At 38.0% G+C, this 17,527-nt stretch overlaps 1 protein-coding gene across 1 annotated transcript; it reads left to right on the forward strand.

The window, feature by feature from the left end:
• On the forward strand, window positions 1–5,626 carry LOC124395493. Its single transcript, XM_046864021.1, has 12 exons — window positions 1–133; window positions 641–733; window positions 1,973–2,070; window positions 2,246–2,395; window positions 2,544–2,662; window positions 2,797–2,933; window positions 3,016–3,109; window positions 3,265–3,376; window positions 3,793–4,016; window positions 4,156–4,324; window positions 4,800–4,927; window positions 5,221–5,626. Exons 2-12 carry the CDS (start codon window positions 726–728, stop codon window positions 5,536–5,538), a joined length of 1,557 nt encoding a protein of 518 aa, XP_046719977.1. The 5' UTR covers window positions 1–133; window positions 641–725; the 3' UTR covers window positions 5,539–5,626.
• The last annotated feature ends 11,901 nt before the right edge of the window (window positions 5,627–17,527 follow it).

The following is a 17,527-nucleotide window of genomic DNA, read 5'->3' on the forward strand; positions in this document are numbered from 1 at the left end:
ATCAGTAAAGTGGGAGCAAAATCACAGAGTAACTGTGACTCCTCCCGTAACTGTTCTCTTCCCAAAGTTTCGTTTATCCGCCATGTTAGTCACGGCCGTCGACCGCTGCTGCTGAGAAGAGAACTGCTGGATGGTAAAGTAATAGTTTCAAAGTTTTGGTATTCGTTTTCATAATATTCACCCCTGTTATTAGCTCAGATCATTTTGCCACATTTTTTTTTTTTGCATATTACATCGCTTTCTCATGTTAGCTTGAGCACCAGGTTAGAACTAAGTTAGACTAAGTAACGTTAACCTTTAAAGCAAACAGCTAAGTTAATATAAAAAAATTACGAACGTTAATTGACATCAGTAAGTACTCTAGCAGCCTATTAAATGTTTGTCCACAAAATATTGTGACTAGCGCTCGAGTTGTGCACCACATGTACTTGACTCGGTATAGAGTTAAGTTAAAGTTAGCCGTAATTAGATTGCTGGGGGCTATTTTGATGTGCATTATTATCTCTATTCGGAGGCTAATTTTGGGAATGTAAGGTATTTTCAGAATTTACAAGGGCTGGTCGGCGATTTTTACAATATTTTATAATTGCCGAACACAATAGAATAACTTGTTTCTGCCCTAACTGTTCTCTTCCCAAAGTTTCGTCTCGTTCCGCCATTACTGTTAGTCACAGCCATCGACCGCTGCTGCTTCGATTTGAGAAGAGAACGTGCGCTTCTGCTGGATGGTAAAGTAAGTAAAGTTTCAAAGTCGTATTCATTTTTATAATATTCACCTCTGTGTTTAGCTTAGATCATTTTGGCACGTTTTTTTTTAGGAATTTTAGAGTGCGATAGCTTTCTCGTGTTGAAGTGAGAACTAAGTTATATTGAAAGCAAATAGCTAGCATATAATGTTGTTAGATTACAAACGTTAACGTTAATTGACACAAGAAAAACTAGCTAACGTTAGCTGCTTATCAAATGTTCGTCCACTAATCTTTTGTGACAAGCTTCACGAGTTGTGCACTGTTTTTATACAGTCTATGGTTGTGCACCACATGTACTTGACTCGGTATAGAGTAATTGCTGGAGGCCATTTTGATGTGCATTACCCCTATTTGGACGATAATTGTTTCTGATAGGAATGTAAGATATTTTCATTATTTATTATTATTCATGGGCTGTTTGGTGATTTTATTGCCGTCTAAATCTAGAATCTTGGTGTTTCATTTCAGAATTCACTCTTTGAATCCTTTTTGACCACTGCGGAACACAACTGTTGCTTCACTGTATTTGCATGCATTTGTAATATGTACACTTTTATTACTGAAATCCTGGGAAGTATTTACAAGAACAATATTCCTCAGTTGAAAGGAGAAAGAGGGAAATAAACAGTTAAACGTTAGAAATGGGCGTTAAATGTTTACATAATATAGCCTTCAATTAGACATTAAAAATGTAAACCAAGCAACTTTGTTTTCCGTGTGTAAATAAGAGGCTGCATTATAACTTTTAACAAATTTTCATTTTTTAAAAATGACATCCATCATTTTGAGTTAAAAAGAAATTCATTTCAATTGTATGTATCTTCCTAGTTTTTAACAGATGTAAATAATCACACAATAAATATGATATTAATTTCCTATTAAATGAAATCTTACTTATTAAAATAAAAATTTCAAGAATAGCCTATTACATTATTACACTTGATAAGCGTTCCCTGGTTTGTAGGATCATAAAACTCACTCCTCCGTGAATAAATCACCACAAATGCATGAGATTCATCACTGAGGTGCATGCAGATTTATTTCACATGAGAAACAATTACCGTCCAAATAAAGATATATTGATCACCTTGCCTTAACAGAACTATTGGACAGTTATTTCATATTAAAAACACATGTTGCGTAGTGCACTAATGAATGTTCTTTTATTCATCGGACTGTGAGTGTTATCGCCTTGTTTAAGTTTGTCTTTTTGGTTCTTTCAGGATGCAAACCAACAATGTTGTCAGAGTGAAGTTCAAAGACAGCAAGAGATATATTTTTTCTTCAAAACCTTTTACATTTCAATCATTTTTGGAATGTGGTAAGAGATAAACTTTAACATTTTTAATATCATAAATACCTTTTAGTCTGAAATATATATTTTTAAGTAATATATTAAGTGTATGATTGTATATTATGAGGTTAAAAAATAACTATTGTAGTTCCTTTTGCATTGCTGGCCTTTGTCAATTTTCCATTGGTGTGTCTTCCTTCAGTTGCCAAGAAATTTGATCTTCCTACATTGGATGTTAAAGTCTTTGATGACTCGAAGACAGAAGTTGATGAGGAAGCATTCGTATATCTGCTGACACGACCAGATCTTGGTGTCTTAGAAATTGTCATCCCAGGCACAGCAAACATTGATGGTAAATTTTTTGACATTCAGTAATATTCACCAATTCACTGATTTGCATAAACTAATATGGCTATTGGATTAATTCTTAATAGCTGTGTTGCATGCTGCCACAGTAGCATGAACAGATAATCAGACCATTGATATGGTTTATATTGAAGATTCTTTAAGCTCAAGCTCATTAGGAGATACTGAAGGTACGTCAGAGTCCGATGACACAGCAATGTTGATTAGAAGCCCTCCTGAAAAAAATCAAGCTGAGGAACGTCGTCTTGCCAAGGTAAGGATCACCAATCTTGCCTCTGAATTATATCTATATAGAATGACTTAAAAAATTAAAATATTTGGAGCTATATACACTTGTCAGTTGGTAATTTATAATCCCTGCACAACATCGCATCATTCCCCCTCCAGATGATTGAAGATATCCTAAAGACCAGCCCTGGAGGTGAAAAGGTCATAAACGAATATGCCCGCACCAAAGGTCTGTCAGATGCCCGAAGACGTGACATGGTGAAAATCTTGGTAGCACATTTGACAAATGAACATGGGTAAGTTGTCCATACATTACTTCGTAAATTGTTGTTTATGATGTTATGGGTTATAATTATAATTGCTTTGGTTTGTGTGTAGAACAAGCCCTTCCCGACATTTGAAGGAAGAATATGCAAAGGGAATCATTTCCCTATTCCCATGCTTGGCTGACCCCAGAAGCAAGCTTGGATATGTAAGTAGCAGTTGCCTCTCAATATTTTTGATTTACAGGAGGAGACATTCTGTATATTGCAAAGTAAAGAATATCTTCATTATAATTGATATGGCATTCATTGCCTTAATCTGGTAATGTATAACTACTAGGTCTGTTTATTGTTCTGGTAATAGGAGCATTATTACAATGCAGAAGATGGAAGTGGATATTTGGCGTGGCGAATTAAAACTCTGCAGAAAGAAGCATCAGAGGGACGGATGAAGCGCCCACGGCAACCACAAACAGGTGCAAGATTTGATGTTAAGTCCATGCTTTTATTAGGTTGGCTAATATTTATTAGGCTTGGTTAACTTTGTTATTTTCAAATGAATATACAACTTGCTTATTTTACACATCTTAACATTTGTGACTTGTCTTTGAAGTATTCTTTTGTTCCTAATTGATCTTTAATTAAGTCATATTGTGAATGAGGTCTCCATGTTACATAGCATCTCTAAAAAATATAATCACTGTTTTTTTTTAATGCAAACATTTTTTGCATAATCATCAACGTTGGGCAAATTTAAATGGCACTCTGGGATATATGCATGTTTTACATGTTATTTCGTGTTATTTATCTAGTTTTGGCATTAATGCATTGTGCTTTGGAAAGAAAAGGAACTACAAATTTTTGGTTTTCATATTGTCTTAAACACTTTCAGGTGGGCCAACTGCTGACAGACATCCCTACAAAGACGACTGCAGTTTGACTGAAGACCGTCAGTGTCAGGAAGCAATAGCCCTGATGAAGCATACAGCTGATGAGGCAGTGGTAAAGGAAAAGATGAAGTTAACACTGGCCCATCGCCAGAAACTGCTGCACGACCCTAAAGAGTCAACTGATATTCTATCAATTTTCCCGCGATTCCTGGATATACCAGGCTTGGTGTGTGAGACTTAAATTCTTAAAACATGAAAACAGACAAATATGAAATCAAGTGCTATTGTTGTTCTGCAGTAACAGAGACTCGTTAGGTAAACAGAGTCAGTTCCTACTATGGTACCTACTTTAATTATCTTTGCAGATTGATCAAGATTTTGGACTTCTGTTTGGTGATGTGACCTCTGCAAAGTTGTTGGAGAAGTGGTCTACCAACATAAAACCAAAGGTTATTGCACAGAGCCGTGGCCTCACACAGACTAGTGAGCTCCAAGACCTCATCCAAAATGCTGAAGCCACTGAAGTTGAAGAAGGTACTGTATCTATACTGTGGTACACCTTAAATTATTTAAGAGGAAGTTACACATTAATGACAAGCATAGCTTTACTAAGATCTACAGTTTAAATTGTAGACACAACTATATCCATTACATATGATTTGCAGGTGCATGTTTACAGTTTGAAATTGTTTTAATTTGGGAGTCTGAATAACAAAAGCATCTTTGATATTTTGTAGGTAAAGTTTAACTGTATGAGCTCAGTTCAATATATGTGGAGGTTTCAACTAAATTCATCCACACATCTGTATTCATCAAGACTAGGCCATGAATGTGCTCTTAATACTGAATCTGTGTGCAGTATTAACTAAAGTACTGGAGTGGTTAATGTATTTATACCAGCACCTCTTCCAAGTTAAGCTAAGTCAAGTTAAAGTGATTTGGAGGTTATGCTCCACCCCTTCTGCCTAAATACCAAAAAATGTGATTAATTTGTTTTCTGTGTCTCTAGGGTGGGACAGCGACATGTCTTCCATTCTGTTGCTGGTTCACCTTTTGCCACCCTCAAGTCAAGGCCGCAAGAGACCGGGAAAGATCTCAGCTAAACAAGCATGTGATCGTCTTGTGAAGTTCATCAAGGTGAAGCTACTGATTTAGCAGATCAAATGACACTATTTTATAATGTTTTGTCACTGTGTGAACTTGAACTTGCTTATTGCTCAGACTTGCTTATTTCTCTTAAAGATCAGTTGTCCTCCAAATTGTTGTTCTTGTGGTATTCTTTTCTACTTAGCACATACTTAGTAATGATCTCCTGAAAGTGTGTAATACTGAAACTTTGATGGAAGACATCACTGTATCTTTATTCATGCTGTATATTGACATTAACTGTTAAGTCACATTGGCACTAATGTGTTTTCATTCTTTCACAGACCGGTACCAGTATCCAAGGGCACTTGGATAGCATTGGAGAGAGGCTCCAGCCGTATCTACTCGCTGTTGGGCCGAACAGAAGTAGGGTCCATTCTTGGTTTATTGTCATTGACCAACATGCTCTACCCTGTAAGGCTTCTAATTCATTGGCCTGTGTTGATGAGCTTTTCAAAGCTCACTTTGTCTTTGGGACTTCATACTGTCAGGAATTGACCAATGTGTATAGCTTTCTGCAAACCACTGTCTATGATATAGATGTTGAAACCACCAAGGTGAATCCCAGAGTGGCTGAGTTGAGAGCTAGAATCCTCCAGTGAGCAGATGATTTGTTTCATTTGTAAAAAGGGGCATGCTAATGCCAATGCCCTTATAAGGCACTTCAAGTTAGTTCATGGCCTTTGTTCAGGAAAAGTCTCAAGTTAAAATGTGCTCAAAGAGGTTGTTCACATGTTTACCATAGTTTTTCTGGATTACGAAAGCATCTCAGCAAGTGTTGTGCAGTTGACTGTTCACGCCTCGATTCTGGTGAAAGCTCATCCACCGCCAACTCCATTTCATTAGATGATGTAGGTGTTTTATCAAACCAAAATCCACCTTGTGAGTCTGCACTCTTAAAAACAAATATAGTAAACAGTTGTGCAACAGTGGTAGCTGAACTTAAAGTTGCTGGTGTCGCAGAGACAACTATTAACTATGTTGTTGGTGCTCTAGAAGAAGTGATTGGAGATATTCATAGTGATACTCAAGAATCAGTGAAAACAGCCTATCCTTAGAGGAGCCCATAAAAAGTGTTGTTGAGTCTCAAATTGATCAGTATTTTGAAAAAATACAAAATCCTTTTGCGGCATTAAACACTGAGAGCAAGAGAATGCGGTACTTTTCAGACAAATGGGGAAAAATAGATCCCGTTGAATATGTTCTCGGAACAAGATTTGCGACGCGGCGTAACAGAACAACTGGAACTTTTGCCCAAACCATTGTTAAGGATAAATTTGTATATATACCAATTCTTATGACATTACAGTCCATTTATAAGCACCCTAGCATTACAGATATGATGGCGAGAGATTCACAACAAAGACCAAATTGTCTTTATGACATACACGATGGAGAATTCTTTAAGAATCATGCACTCTTCTCAAAACAAAGACATGCAGTTCAGATCCAGCTTTTTTTTGATGAATTTGAATGCTCAAACCCCCTTGGATCAAAACGAGGAATACATAAGTTAGGAGCTATCTATTTTACCCTTAGAAATATTTCCCCTAAGTACAATTCGAGTTTACTAAATATACATTTAGTCACTTTATTTCATGCACAAGATATCAAAACCTATGGGTTTGATAAAATACTAGAGCCGCTTGTCCAGGATATCTCAACACTGGAAACCATTGGAATTCAGATTCCTTTATTTGATCAGACAGTTTATGGAACCATTGTACAGGTTACTGGTGACAACCTTGGAGTCCATTCCTTGTTTGGTTTTGTGGAATCATTTAGTGCTAGGTACTGTTGCCGCTTTTGCCTACTAGAGAAAGAGGACTTTCAGACAGTGTTCAGTGAAGATAGTCCAAAGATGACAGTGCGAACTAAAGAACTTCACACTGAACACTGCCAGAGGATGCAGAGCAATCCCAGTCTGCCTTATGTAATGGGAGTAAAAAAGTCTTGCCTTTTAAATTCATTGCAATATTTCCACACCACTGCAAATTTTTCAGTTGATATTATGCACGACATATTAGAGGGGGTTGCTCAATTTGAGATGAAATTACTAATTCAGCACCTGATTAAAAATTACACCACATCAGCAGAAGTAGACAGAAGAATTCAGAGTTTCAACTATGGCTTCATGGAACAAAACAATAAACCTCCTGGTGTACAATTAAGAGAGGGTTCCAATGACTTGGGCTTAAATGCCACTCAGAGCTGGTGTTTATTGCGTTATCTGCCCATCATGTTTGGAGATCTCGTGCATCCTAATGATCAGCACTGGTATTTGTTCATTTTATTGCTTCAGATAGTCAATATTGTGTTTTCTTCAGTTATATCCTCTGGTATCACAATTTATTTGAAACATCTGATTGCAGAACACCACAGTTTGTTTAAGCAATTGTTTCCTGATAAGAACTTGTTGCCAAAGCATCATTTAATGGTGCATTACCCCAGTTGTATGCAGAAAATTGGACCACTGATACATAGTTGGTGTATGCGTTATGAAGCGAAGCATAATGTTTTTAAAAAGCAGCTGAAAAGCTTTAAAAACATTAGCAAAGAAACACCAGTGCCAAATGGCTTACATTTGGCAAACATTTGATCCAAATGCCATGAAATTTGGTCCCGGGAAAATGGTTCCATTGAATGAAATAGAAGTTGGCGCTGAGATGGCTGGAAAACTTAATGTGCCTGTGTGGACTAAGGTCCTAAATGTGAAATGGGTCAAGCACTGTGGAAACACTTATCGGTCAGGGTTGGCAGTTTGTGTTCAAGTTCAAAATGACATGCCTGTATTTAATGTAATCCAGAATATTGTTATTAAAGATGAGCACATCCTTTTAATAACAACTGCACTGAAAACGATATGTTTAGATGAACATATCCATGCTTACAAAGTTGCACATACCACAGAAGCACCTTATGTTTTGGAGATTAAGGATATTTTGCACCACAAGTTGTTTGACATTCTGATGTCTTATGGTTGTGATTCTGATTTGTTTATTGTACCATATAGTTTCATGTAATTCTTTTTCATCTCATCCATTATATTATCACTACTTTTTATTTTAGTATTTTCATTTCGGGTTTTTTGTATCTTTTTTTTTTTTCACAATCACAACACAATGACACATTCATTAAGTGTAATGTTTGAAGTGGAGCTTGAAAAAATAAAATGGAGACGTGAGTATATTGTTTGTTGTTTTTTTTTATTTTAATACTGAAAAGCAAGTTCTTCATTTTAGGGCTTTTTGAGGGTAAAATATGAATGGTGTAATTCAGAGGAATAACTCTTGGTAGAGTTATTTATTCTTTGTAGTTCACTCATAACTGATGATAAACAACTCTGGAGTGGAAGTAAATTGTGGTAGAGTAAATTTGAAGTTCCTCTGAACAGAGTTAAAAAGTAGCAGAGTCAATTTAATGTACCACTGAACTGAGTAAAATAGTACAAGAGTTAATTTGAAATAACACTAAATAGAGTCAAATATAACACGAAAGAGTAAAATATTAACACTAAATTGAGCAAAATTAACTCTGGAAAAACAACTCTATCAAAAGAGTGACTTTTACTCTTTTTAGAGAGGGACCAAATGTTATCTGGCATAGAGTAAAATTTTCTTCAATTTGAGTAAATTTTACTCGGTCAAATTTACTGTGTAATATATATATATATATATATATATATATATATATATATATATATATATATATATATATATATATATATATATATATATACAGTGTTGTGCTCGTTACTAAAAAAATAGTAACTAGTTACAGTTACTTGTTACTTCATTCAAAAAGTAACTCCGTTACTTTGTTGATTACTTACACCAAAAAGTAATGCGTTACTGTAAAAAGTAACTTTTTAGTTACTTTTTTAAAGAACCTTCTTTAATGTTTCCATTAATGCCCATAAAACTGACTTAAAACACAACGTAACTTTTAAACACTATTATTAAAGTCAGACCTGCACAAACTGAATATATCACAAGGATTTCTGAAATAAATAACAAAACAAGCTGAATAATATATTCACAATCAAAAACTAAAGTGGCTTCTGCTGTTGTGTTGAGCTCTTAAAAATGTTCCTTTCACAGCTGAAGTATGAAAACTAACAATGTAGAACAGAACAACGGGTTAGCTTCTAGCTTCTAGCTCCTCAGACATGGAGTTCCTGAAGGAGCTTCAACAGATTGGAGTTGCTGTTTATCGCTGTAGATACGAGCTTCGAACCAGAAAGACATAGCTTACTGTAAAAAGTAACGGTCTGAAATTGTCATCGTAGGTGCATGTTCACTGTGAGAGACATAATCTAAAAAACAAATCCAGAAACCACAATGTATGATTTTTTTACTATTTATTTGTATGATACAGCTGCGAATAAGTATTTGAACACCTGAGAAAGTCAATGTTAATATTTGGTACAGTAGCCTTTGTTTGCAATTACAGAGGTCAAACGTTTCCTGTAGTTTTTCACCAGGTTTGCAAACACTGCAGGAGGGATTTTGGCCCACTTCTCCACACAGATCTTCTCTAGATCAGTCAGGTTTCTGGCCTGTCGCAGAGAAACACAGAGTTTGAGCTCCCTCCAAAGATTCTCTATTGGGTTTAGGTCTGGAGACTGGCTAGGCCATGCCAGAACCTTGATATGCTTCTTACAGAGTCACTCCTTGGTTGTCCTGGCTGTGTGCTTTGGGTCATTGTCATGTTGGAAGACCCAGCCTCAACCCATCTTCAATGCTCTAACTGAGGGAAGGAGGTTGTTCCCCAAAATCTCGCAATACATGGCCCCGGGCATCCTCTCCTTAATACAGTGCAGTCGCCCTGTCCCATGTGCAGAAAAACACCCCCAAAGCATGATGCTACCACCCCCATGCTTCACAGTAGGGATGGTGTTCTTGGGATGGTACTCATCATTCTTCTTCCTCCAAACACGTTTAGTGGAATTATGACCCAAAAGTTCTATTTTGGTCTCATCTGACCACATGACTTTCTCCCATGACTCCTCTGGATCATCCAAATGGTCATTGGCAAACTTAAGACGTGCATGTGCTGGTTTAAGCTGGGGAACCCTCCATGCCATGCATGATTTCAAACCTTGACGTCTTAGTGTATTACCAACAGTAACCTTGGAAACAGTGGTCCCAGCTCTTTTCAGGTCATTGACCAGCTCTTCCCGTGTAGTTCTGGGCTGATTTCTCACCTTCCTTAGGATCATTGAGACCCCACGAGGTGAGATCTTGCATGGAGCCCCAGTCTGAGGGAGATTGACAGTTATGTTCAGCTTCTTCCATTTTCTAATGATTGCTCCAAGCTGCTTGGCAATTTCCCCGTAGCCCTTTCCAGCCTCGTGGAGGTGTACAATTTTGTCTCTAGTGTCTTTGGACAGCTCTTTGGTCTTGGCCATGTTAGTATTTGGATTCTTACTGATTGTATGGGGTGGACAGGTGTCTTTATGCAGCTAACGACCTCAAACAGGTGCATCTAATTTAGGATAATAAATGTAGTGGAGGTGGACATTTTAAAGGCAGACTAACAGGTCTTTGAGGGTCAGAATTCTAGCTGATAGACAGGTGTTCAAATACTTATTTGCAGCTGTATCATACAAATAAATAAACATAACTCTCCCTCAGACTGGGAGAAACCTGACTGATCTAGAGAAGATCTGTGTGGAGAAGTGGGCCAAAATCCCTCCTGCAGTGTTTGCAAACCTGGTGAAAAACTACAGGAAACGTTTGATCTCTGTAATTGCAAACAAACGCTACTGTACCAAATATTAACATTGACTTTCTCAGGTGTTCAAATACTTATTCGCAGCTGTATCATACAAATAAATAGTAAAAAAATCATACATTGTGGTTTCTGGATTTTTTTTTTTTAGATTATGTCTCTCACAGTGAACATGCACCTACGATGACAATTTCAGACCGTTACTTTTTACAGTAAGCTATGTCTTTCTGGTTCGAAGCTCGTATCTACAGCGATAAACAGCAACTCCAATCTGTTGAAGCTCCTTCAGGAACTCCATGTCTGAGGAGCTAGAAGCTAGAAGCTAACCCGTTGTTCTGTTCTACATTGTTAGTTTTCATACTTCAGCTGTGAAAGGAACATTTTTAAGAGCTCAACACAACAGCAGAAGCCACTTTAGTTTTTGATTGTGAATATATTATTCAGCTTGTTTTGTTATTTATTTCAGAAATCCTTGTGATATATTCAGTTTGTGCAGGTCTGACTTTAATAATAGTGTTTAAAAGTTACGTTGTGTTTTAAGTCAGTTTTATGGGCATTAATGGAAACATTAAAGAAGGTTCTTTAAAAAAGTAACTAAAAAGTTACTTTTTACAGTAACGCATTACTTTTTGGTGTAAGTAATCAACAAATACTTATTTGCAGCTGTATCATACAAATAAATAGTTTAAAAACCATATATTGTGATTTCTGGATTTTTTTTTTTGATTATGTTTCTCACAGTGGACATGCAACTACGATGACAATTTCAGACCTTTCCATGATTTCTAAGTGGGAGAACTTGCAAAATAGCAGGGTGTTCAAATACTTATTTTCCTCACTGTATATGTATACACACACACACACACACACACACGTTCTCAAGGGACAATACTATAGAAATAAAACAAGCTGCACATTGACTACTGGTAAAATATATAGTATTGTTAGTATACTGTTAGTACTGTTCCTTGAGAAGATACACTATAATGCACTATAATACACTATATATCAGAAAGTCTGTTTAAGTAACCTGATTAACATTAAATTAAATAGGACTGAATGCACAGCCAGCACCTCTGATCTAAAAATTGGATTGTTGAATATCAGAATCAGAATCAGAATCAGGTTTATTGACCAAGTGTGTTGACACACACAAGGAATTTGGTTCCAGCTGTTTGTTACTCTCAAAAATACAGACATAAATAAAAACCTATACAAGACAAAACAGACACGACAAGACAAAAACAGACTATACAAGACAATACAGACAATATGAGACAGTATAGACAGTGTGGGTAATAAATAGGGATACAGACCAGTAATGTACATAAAGTGTGGGAGTGCATGGTAGTGCAAATGACAGTATTGTGTGCCAGGTATGATGAGAGAGTTTACTATAAAACTTTGTACAGTATATAGAAGCAATAGTATATAGAAGCAATAGTGTGTGCAACATATACAGATAATGTGATGACTGACAGATCTGTGCAGTACTCATAGATGTGAGCAGGGAATATAATTATGGTCAGTTGTTAGTGAGGGTGATTGCTTGGGGAAAGAAACTGTTCCTGTGTCTGGCAGTTTTAGTGAGCAAAGTTCTGTAGCGCCTGCCAGAAAGGAGGAGCTGAAAGATGTTGTGTCCAGGGTGTGAAGGGTCATTCATGATTTTTCCTGCCCGGTTTCTGGTTCTGGTATGGTACAAGTCCTGGAGAGTGGGCAGGGGGGCACCAATGATTTTTTCTGCTGTTTTAACAGTTTTCTGCAGTCTGTTTCTGTCCTGTTTTGTTGCTGCTCCAAACCAGATGGTGATTGATGAGCACAGGACAGATTTAATGACTGCAGTGTAGAACTGTATCAACAGCTCCTGTGGCAGACTGTACTTCCTTAATTGCCTTAGAAAGTACATCCTCTGCTGGGCCTTTTTCAGAATCGAGTTTATGTTTGATTCCCATTTCAGGTCTTGGGAAATGGTAGTGCCCAGAAACTTGAAGTTCTCCACAGGTGACACAGGGATGTTGGATATTGTATATTGTGAGGGGGAGTAGTGTTGAGGGATGTTTCCTAAAGTCCACTGTCATCTCCACAGTTTTGAGTGTGTTTAGCTCAAGGTTGTTCTGACTGCACCATAGCACCAGCTGCTTCACCTCCTGCTTATATGCAGACTCGTCACCATCTTGGATTAGTCCAATGAGCGTGGTGTCATCTGCAAATTTCAGGAGTTTGACAGTTGGGTCACTTGATATGCAGTCATTCGTATAAAGGGAGAATAGCAGTGGGGAAAGGACACACCCCTGAGGAGCACCAGTGCTGACTGTCCGAATACCGGAGGTAACACCTCCCAGTCTCACCTGTTGTTTCCTGCCTGTCAGGAAGCTGGTGATCCATTGACAGATGGCAGGGGGTATAGTGAGGTTTAGGAGTTTGGAGTGGAGGATTCCCGGAATTATTGTATTGAAAGCCGAACTAAAGTCAACAAACAAAATCCGGGCATATGTTCCTGGGCAGTCAAGGTGTTGCAGAATGTAGTTTAGCCCCATGTTGACTGTGTCATCCACCGATCTGTTTGCTCGGTATGCAAACTGTAGGGGATCCAGCAGCTATTCCTTCACCTTCTTTAGATGGGCCAATACCAGCTTTTCAAAGGTCTTCATGACGACAGATGTCAGAGCGACAGGTCTGTAGTCATTAAGTCCAGTAATGGAGAGTTTCTTGGGGACTGGGATGATTGTGGTCAGTTTAAAGCAGGAGGGGACCTCACACAACTCCAGTGATCTGTTGAAGATAGAGGTGAAAATGGGAGCCAGTTGGTCAGCACATGCTTTGAGACAGGAGGGGGAGACACCGTCTGGGCCGGGAGCCTTCCTTGTCTTCTGTCTCTGAAAGAGCCGATACACATCCTTTTCACAAATCGTGAGCGCAACTTGAGTGCTGGATCTTAGAGTGCTTAGATCTCTCACGCCAAAAGCTCTTGTTTTAAACGAAATTATCACCGACCAGGAGTTTAATATAATGTGTTTGACAAAACATGGATTAAACTGAATAAATATGTAGCATTAAATGAGGCGAGTCCTCCTGGGTATAGTTACATAAACCAACCCCGTCTAAATGGAAGGGGAGGTGGAGTCGCAGCTATTTATAATAATAATCTAAACGTCACACAAAAGACTAAACAAAAATGTAAAACATTTGAAGTTCTTTACACCAACATAAAATATTCAGTGTCCGAAAGCAGGTCAAGTCAGTTAAATCCACTAATTATTATTTATAGACCCCCAGGGCCCTACTCTGATTTTCTGATAGAATTTGCAGATTTCATTACAAATTTAGCAACTTCTTTAGACAAAGCATTAATTGTTGGTGACTTTAATATTCATTTTGATAATCAGGAAGACTCCTTAAGAGCAGCAGTTGTGTCCATTCTAGAGTCAGTTGGAATTAATCAGAATGTTATAGGACCCACTCATAGTGGTGCACACACTCTCGATTTGTTGTTGACATTTGGATTAAAAATAAAAAATGTAGTCATAATTCCACAGTCTGAAGCTATTTCAGACCATTATCTAATCTCGTTCAAAATTTGCCTCAGTCATTGCATTTCTACCTCACCACGTTACCGTGTTAAGCGTACTTTCACGTCAGCTACAGCACCGCGTTTTATTAAAAATGTTCCCGAAATTACGATATTAGATAGATCTCCGTCGGACACTGCAGAGCTCGACTGGGCCACTGAACATCTAGAAACAACGTTACGTTACACTCTAGATGATCAGGGAGAAAAAATTAGCACAGTGGTATAATGATCATACACGCACATTAAAACAGACCACTCGAAAATTAGAACGTAAATGACGTCAGACAAAATGAACAGTATTTCAAATAGCATGAAAGGAGAGCCTCTTACATTATAGAAAATCTCTTAGTGCTGCTAGATCAGCATATTTCTCCACCCTCATAGAAAATAACAAGCATAATCCTAGATTTTTATTCAGCACGGTAGCAAAATTAACAGGAAATAAAAGCACTACACTAACATGCACACCATCATTAGGTAGTAATGATTTCATGAACTTTTTTAATAATAAAATTGAAAACATCAGGCAAGAAATCCAGATGGTTAATATAAATCCAAATTATTTTACAAGTAACCCTGTAGACAGCAGTGTCATTATAGCAGACAATCAACTACAAAGCTTCACTCCTATTCATAAGAATGACTTAATTTCATTAATCTCCTCATCAAAATCATCAACCTGCATTCTCGATCCCTTGCCGACAAGTTTCTTTAAACGGATAGCTCAAGAGGTAATTAAACCTGTTTTAAAAATAATTAACTCTTCCATTAGCACTGGTTATGTACCAAAATCCTTTAAACTGGCAGTTATCCACCCCCTTATTAAGAAACCTGACCTTGACCCATGTCAGTTGTCCAACTACAGACCAATATCAAATCTCCCCTTTATATCCAAAATTCTAAAAAAGGTTGTAGCACAGCAGTTATGCTCACACCTACTTATGAATAACATTTTTGAAATGTATCAGTCAGGATTTCGGCCTCATCATAGCACAGAGACGGCGCTAGTTAAGGTGGTAAATGACCTGTTATTGACCTCTGATCAGGGTTTTGTCTCTTTACTTGTTCTGCTCGACCTTAGTGCAGCTTTTGACACCATTAATCACACTATACTGCTTGCTAGTTCCACGTTGTTGTCAAACGTTGTTGGAATAAAGGGAACAGCTCTCTCTTGGCTCAGGTCTTATTTGACTGATCGCTATCAGTTTGTTGATGTAAATGGTGAGTTCTCCACACTCTATGAGTTCAAGTTTGGTGTTCCTCAAGGATCTGTCTTAGGCCCTCTGCTTTTCTCTTTATATATGCTGCCTCTTGGTGAAATCATTCATAAACATGGGATTCGCTTCCATTGCTATGCTGATGACACACAGCTGTATATTTCAGCAAAGCCAGATGAGCGAGATCAGCTTAACAATGTTGAGAAGTGTGTAAAGGACATTAGACAGTGGATGCTTAATAACTTTCTTCTGCTCAACTCAGATAAGACAGAAGTACTTTTGCTAGGACCACATGCAGCTAGAAGTAAACTTTCCGATTACATAGCATCTCTGGATGGTGTTTCTGTTTCAGCGTGTACGGCTGTCAAAGACCTTGGTGTGATTATTGACCCGAGTCTTTCCTTTGAGTCTCACGTGAATAATATTACCAGGATCGCCTTCTTTCACCTTAGAAATATTGCTAAAATTAGAAATATGATGTCGTTACAGGATGCAGAAAAACTACTTCATGCTTTTGTTACTTCTAGATTAGACTACTGTAACGCTTTACTGTCTGGGTGTGCGAGTAAGTGCATAAATAAGCTTCACTTAGTTCAGAATGCAGCAGCAAGAGTCCTCACTAGATCTAGGAAATATGACCACATCACCCCTGTTTTAATCAGTCTACACTGGCTCCCAATCAAATCTCGCATTGATTATAAAATATTACTACTGACGTATAAAGCACTTAACGGTCTCGCACCACAGTATCTAAAAGAACTTCTGTACCAGTATGATCCTCCACGCCTACTTAGATCAAAAGGTGCTGGCTATCTGTTGGTTCCTCAAATAATGAAGACTACAGCAGGGGGCAGATCTTTCTCTTATAAAGCCCCACAGTTATGGAACAGCCTTTCAACCAGTGTTCGGGACTCAGACACAGTCTCAGTGTTCAAGTCGAGGTTAAAAACTTATTTATTTAGTCAAGCCTTTTATCAGTAGATTTTTCTTAGGTAAAGGCTCAGATCTGGAGGGAACATGGATATAGAGTGTTTGGTGAACTGGTATATTTGTATGCTGTCGTCCCCTCACATTCACACGTTCACTTGGGTTTGTTGACGGTGGTGTGGTGGGTCGTCTCTTATCCCAGAGATCCCTCGTGTCTGTGTTACCTTCTGGTTCTCCCTTTTAGTTATGCTGCCATAGCGAGTCTTGCCAGAGTCCAAACTGCACAGTGACATTAACTTTCATACACCAATAGGGACACTTAATAATCCATATCCTTCTCTTCCCGTCACCCTCTCTCTCTCTCTCTCTCTCTCTCTCTCTCTCTCTCTCTCTCTCTCGGTTGAGTTAAACATGCTCCTGAGGCTCCAGTGACCACTGTTCCAGCCCCTCTCCCCTCCGTGGATCTTCACACTTCTGTGCAGCTTGGGACGGTCTCTCATCAACACCTTGGGTGGTTCCATGTAATTCCGGAGTAGAACGGGTGCTTTGAGGACGGATTGGACTGTAGTTCGTGTCGGCGGTCTGCTGCACTGACTCGGGAGTGCAGTTTGCTTCTGATCGCCATCACTGTACCCCGCAGCATTGTATATCTGCTTTAAATGGACATTTGGTGCAACCCAGATGAGGATAGGTTCCCTCTTGAGTCTGGTTCCTCTCAAGGTTTCTTCCTTACGCCATCTCAGGGAGTTTTTCCTTGCCACAGTTGCTCATCAGGGACACACATACTTACAAAGAACATATTTATGTTTAATCACCACATTATCTGTGTAAAGCTGCTTTGAGACAATGTTCATTGTTAAAAGCGCTATACAAATAAAAATGAATTGAATTGAATTGAATAATGGTTACTGAAATGTGAGGGGTGTACATTTTAATTGACTGACTGCACCGAATGCCAATAAAATAGAAATTATGTTTAAATTAAATGTCATAAACAATTGAATATAGATCAGGTTCCAACGCTTAGCTGTAGTATTTCAAGTTAAACTCATTAGTCTTCATATATTGTAAAAATGATAAAACGAATGAAGCAATTTATTTGGAATTCCCTAAGGCTCAGATCAGAAGATCCAAACGCTCTTG

This window comes from Silurus meridionalis, chromosome 2, assembly GCF_014805685.1.
Source record: "Silurus meridionalis isolate SWU-2019-XX chromosome 2, ASM1480568v1, whole genome shotgun sequence".
NCBI lineage: Eukaryota > Metazoa > Chordata > Actinopteri > Siluriformes > Siluridae > Silurus > Silurus meridionalis.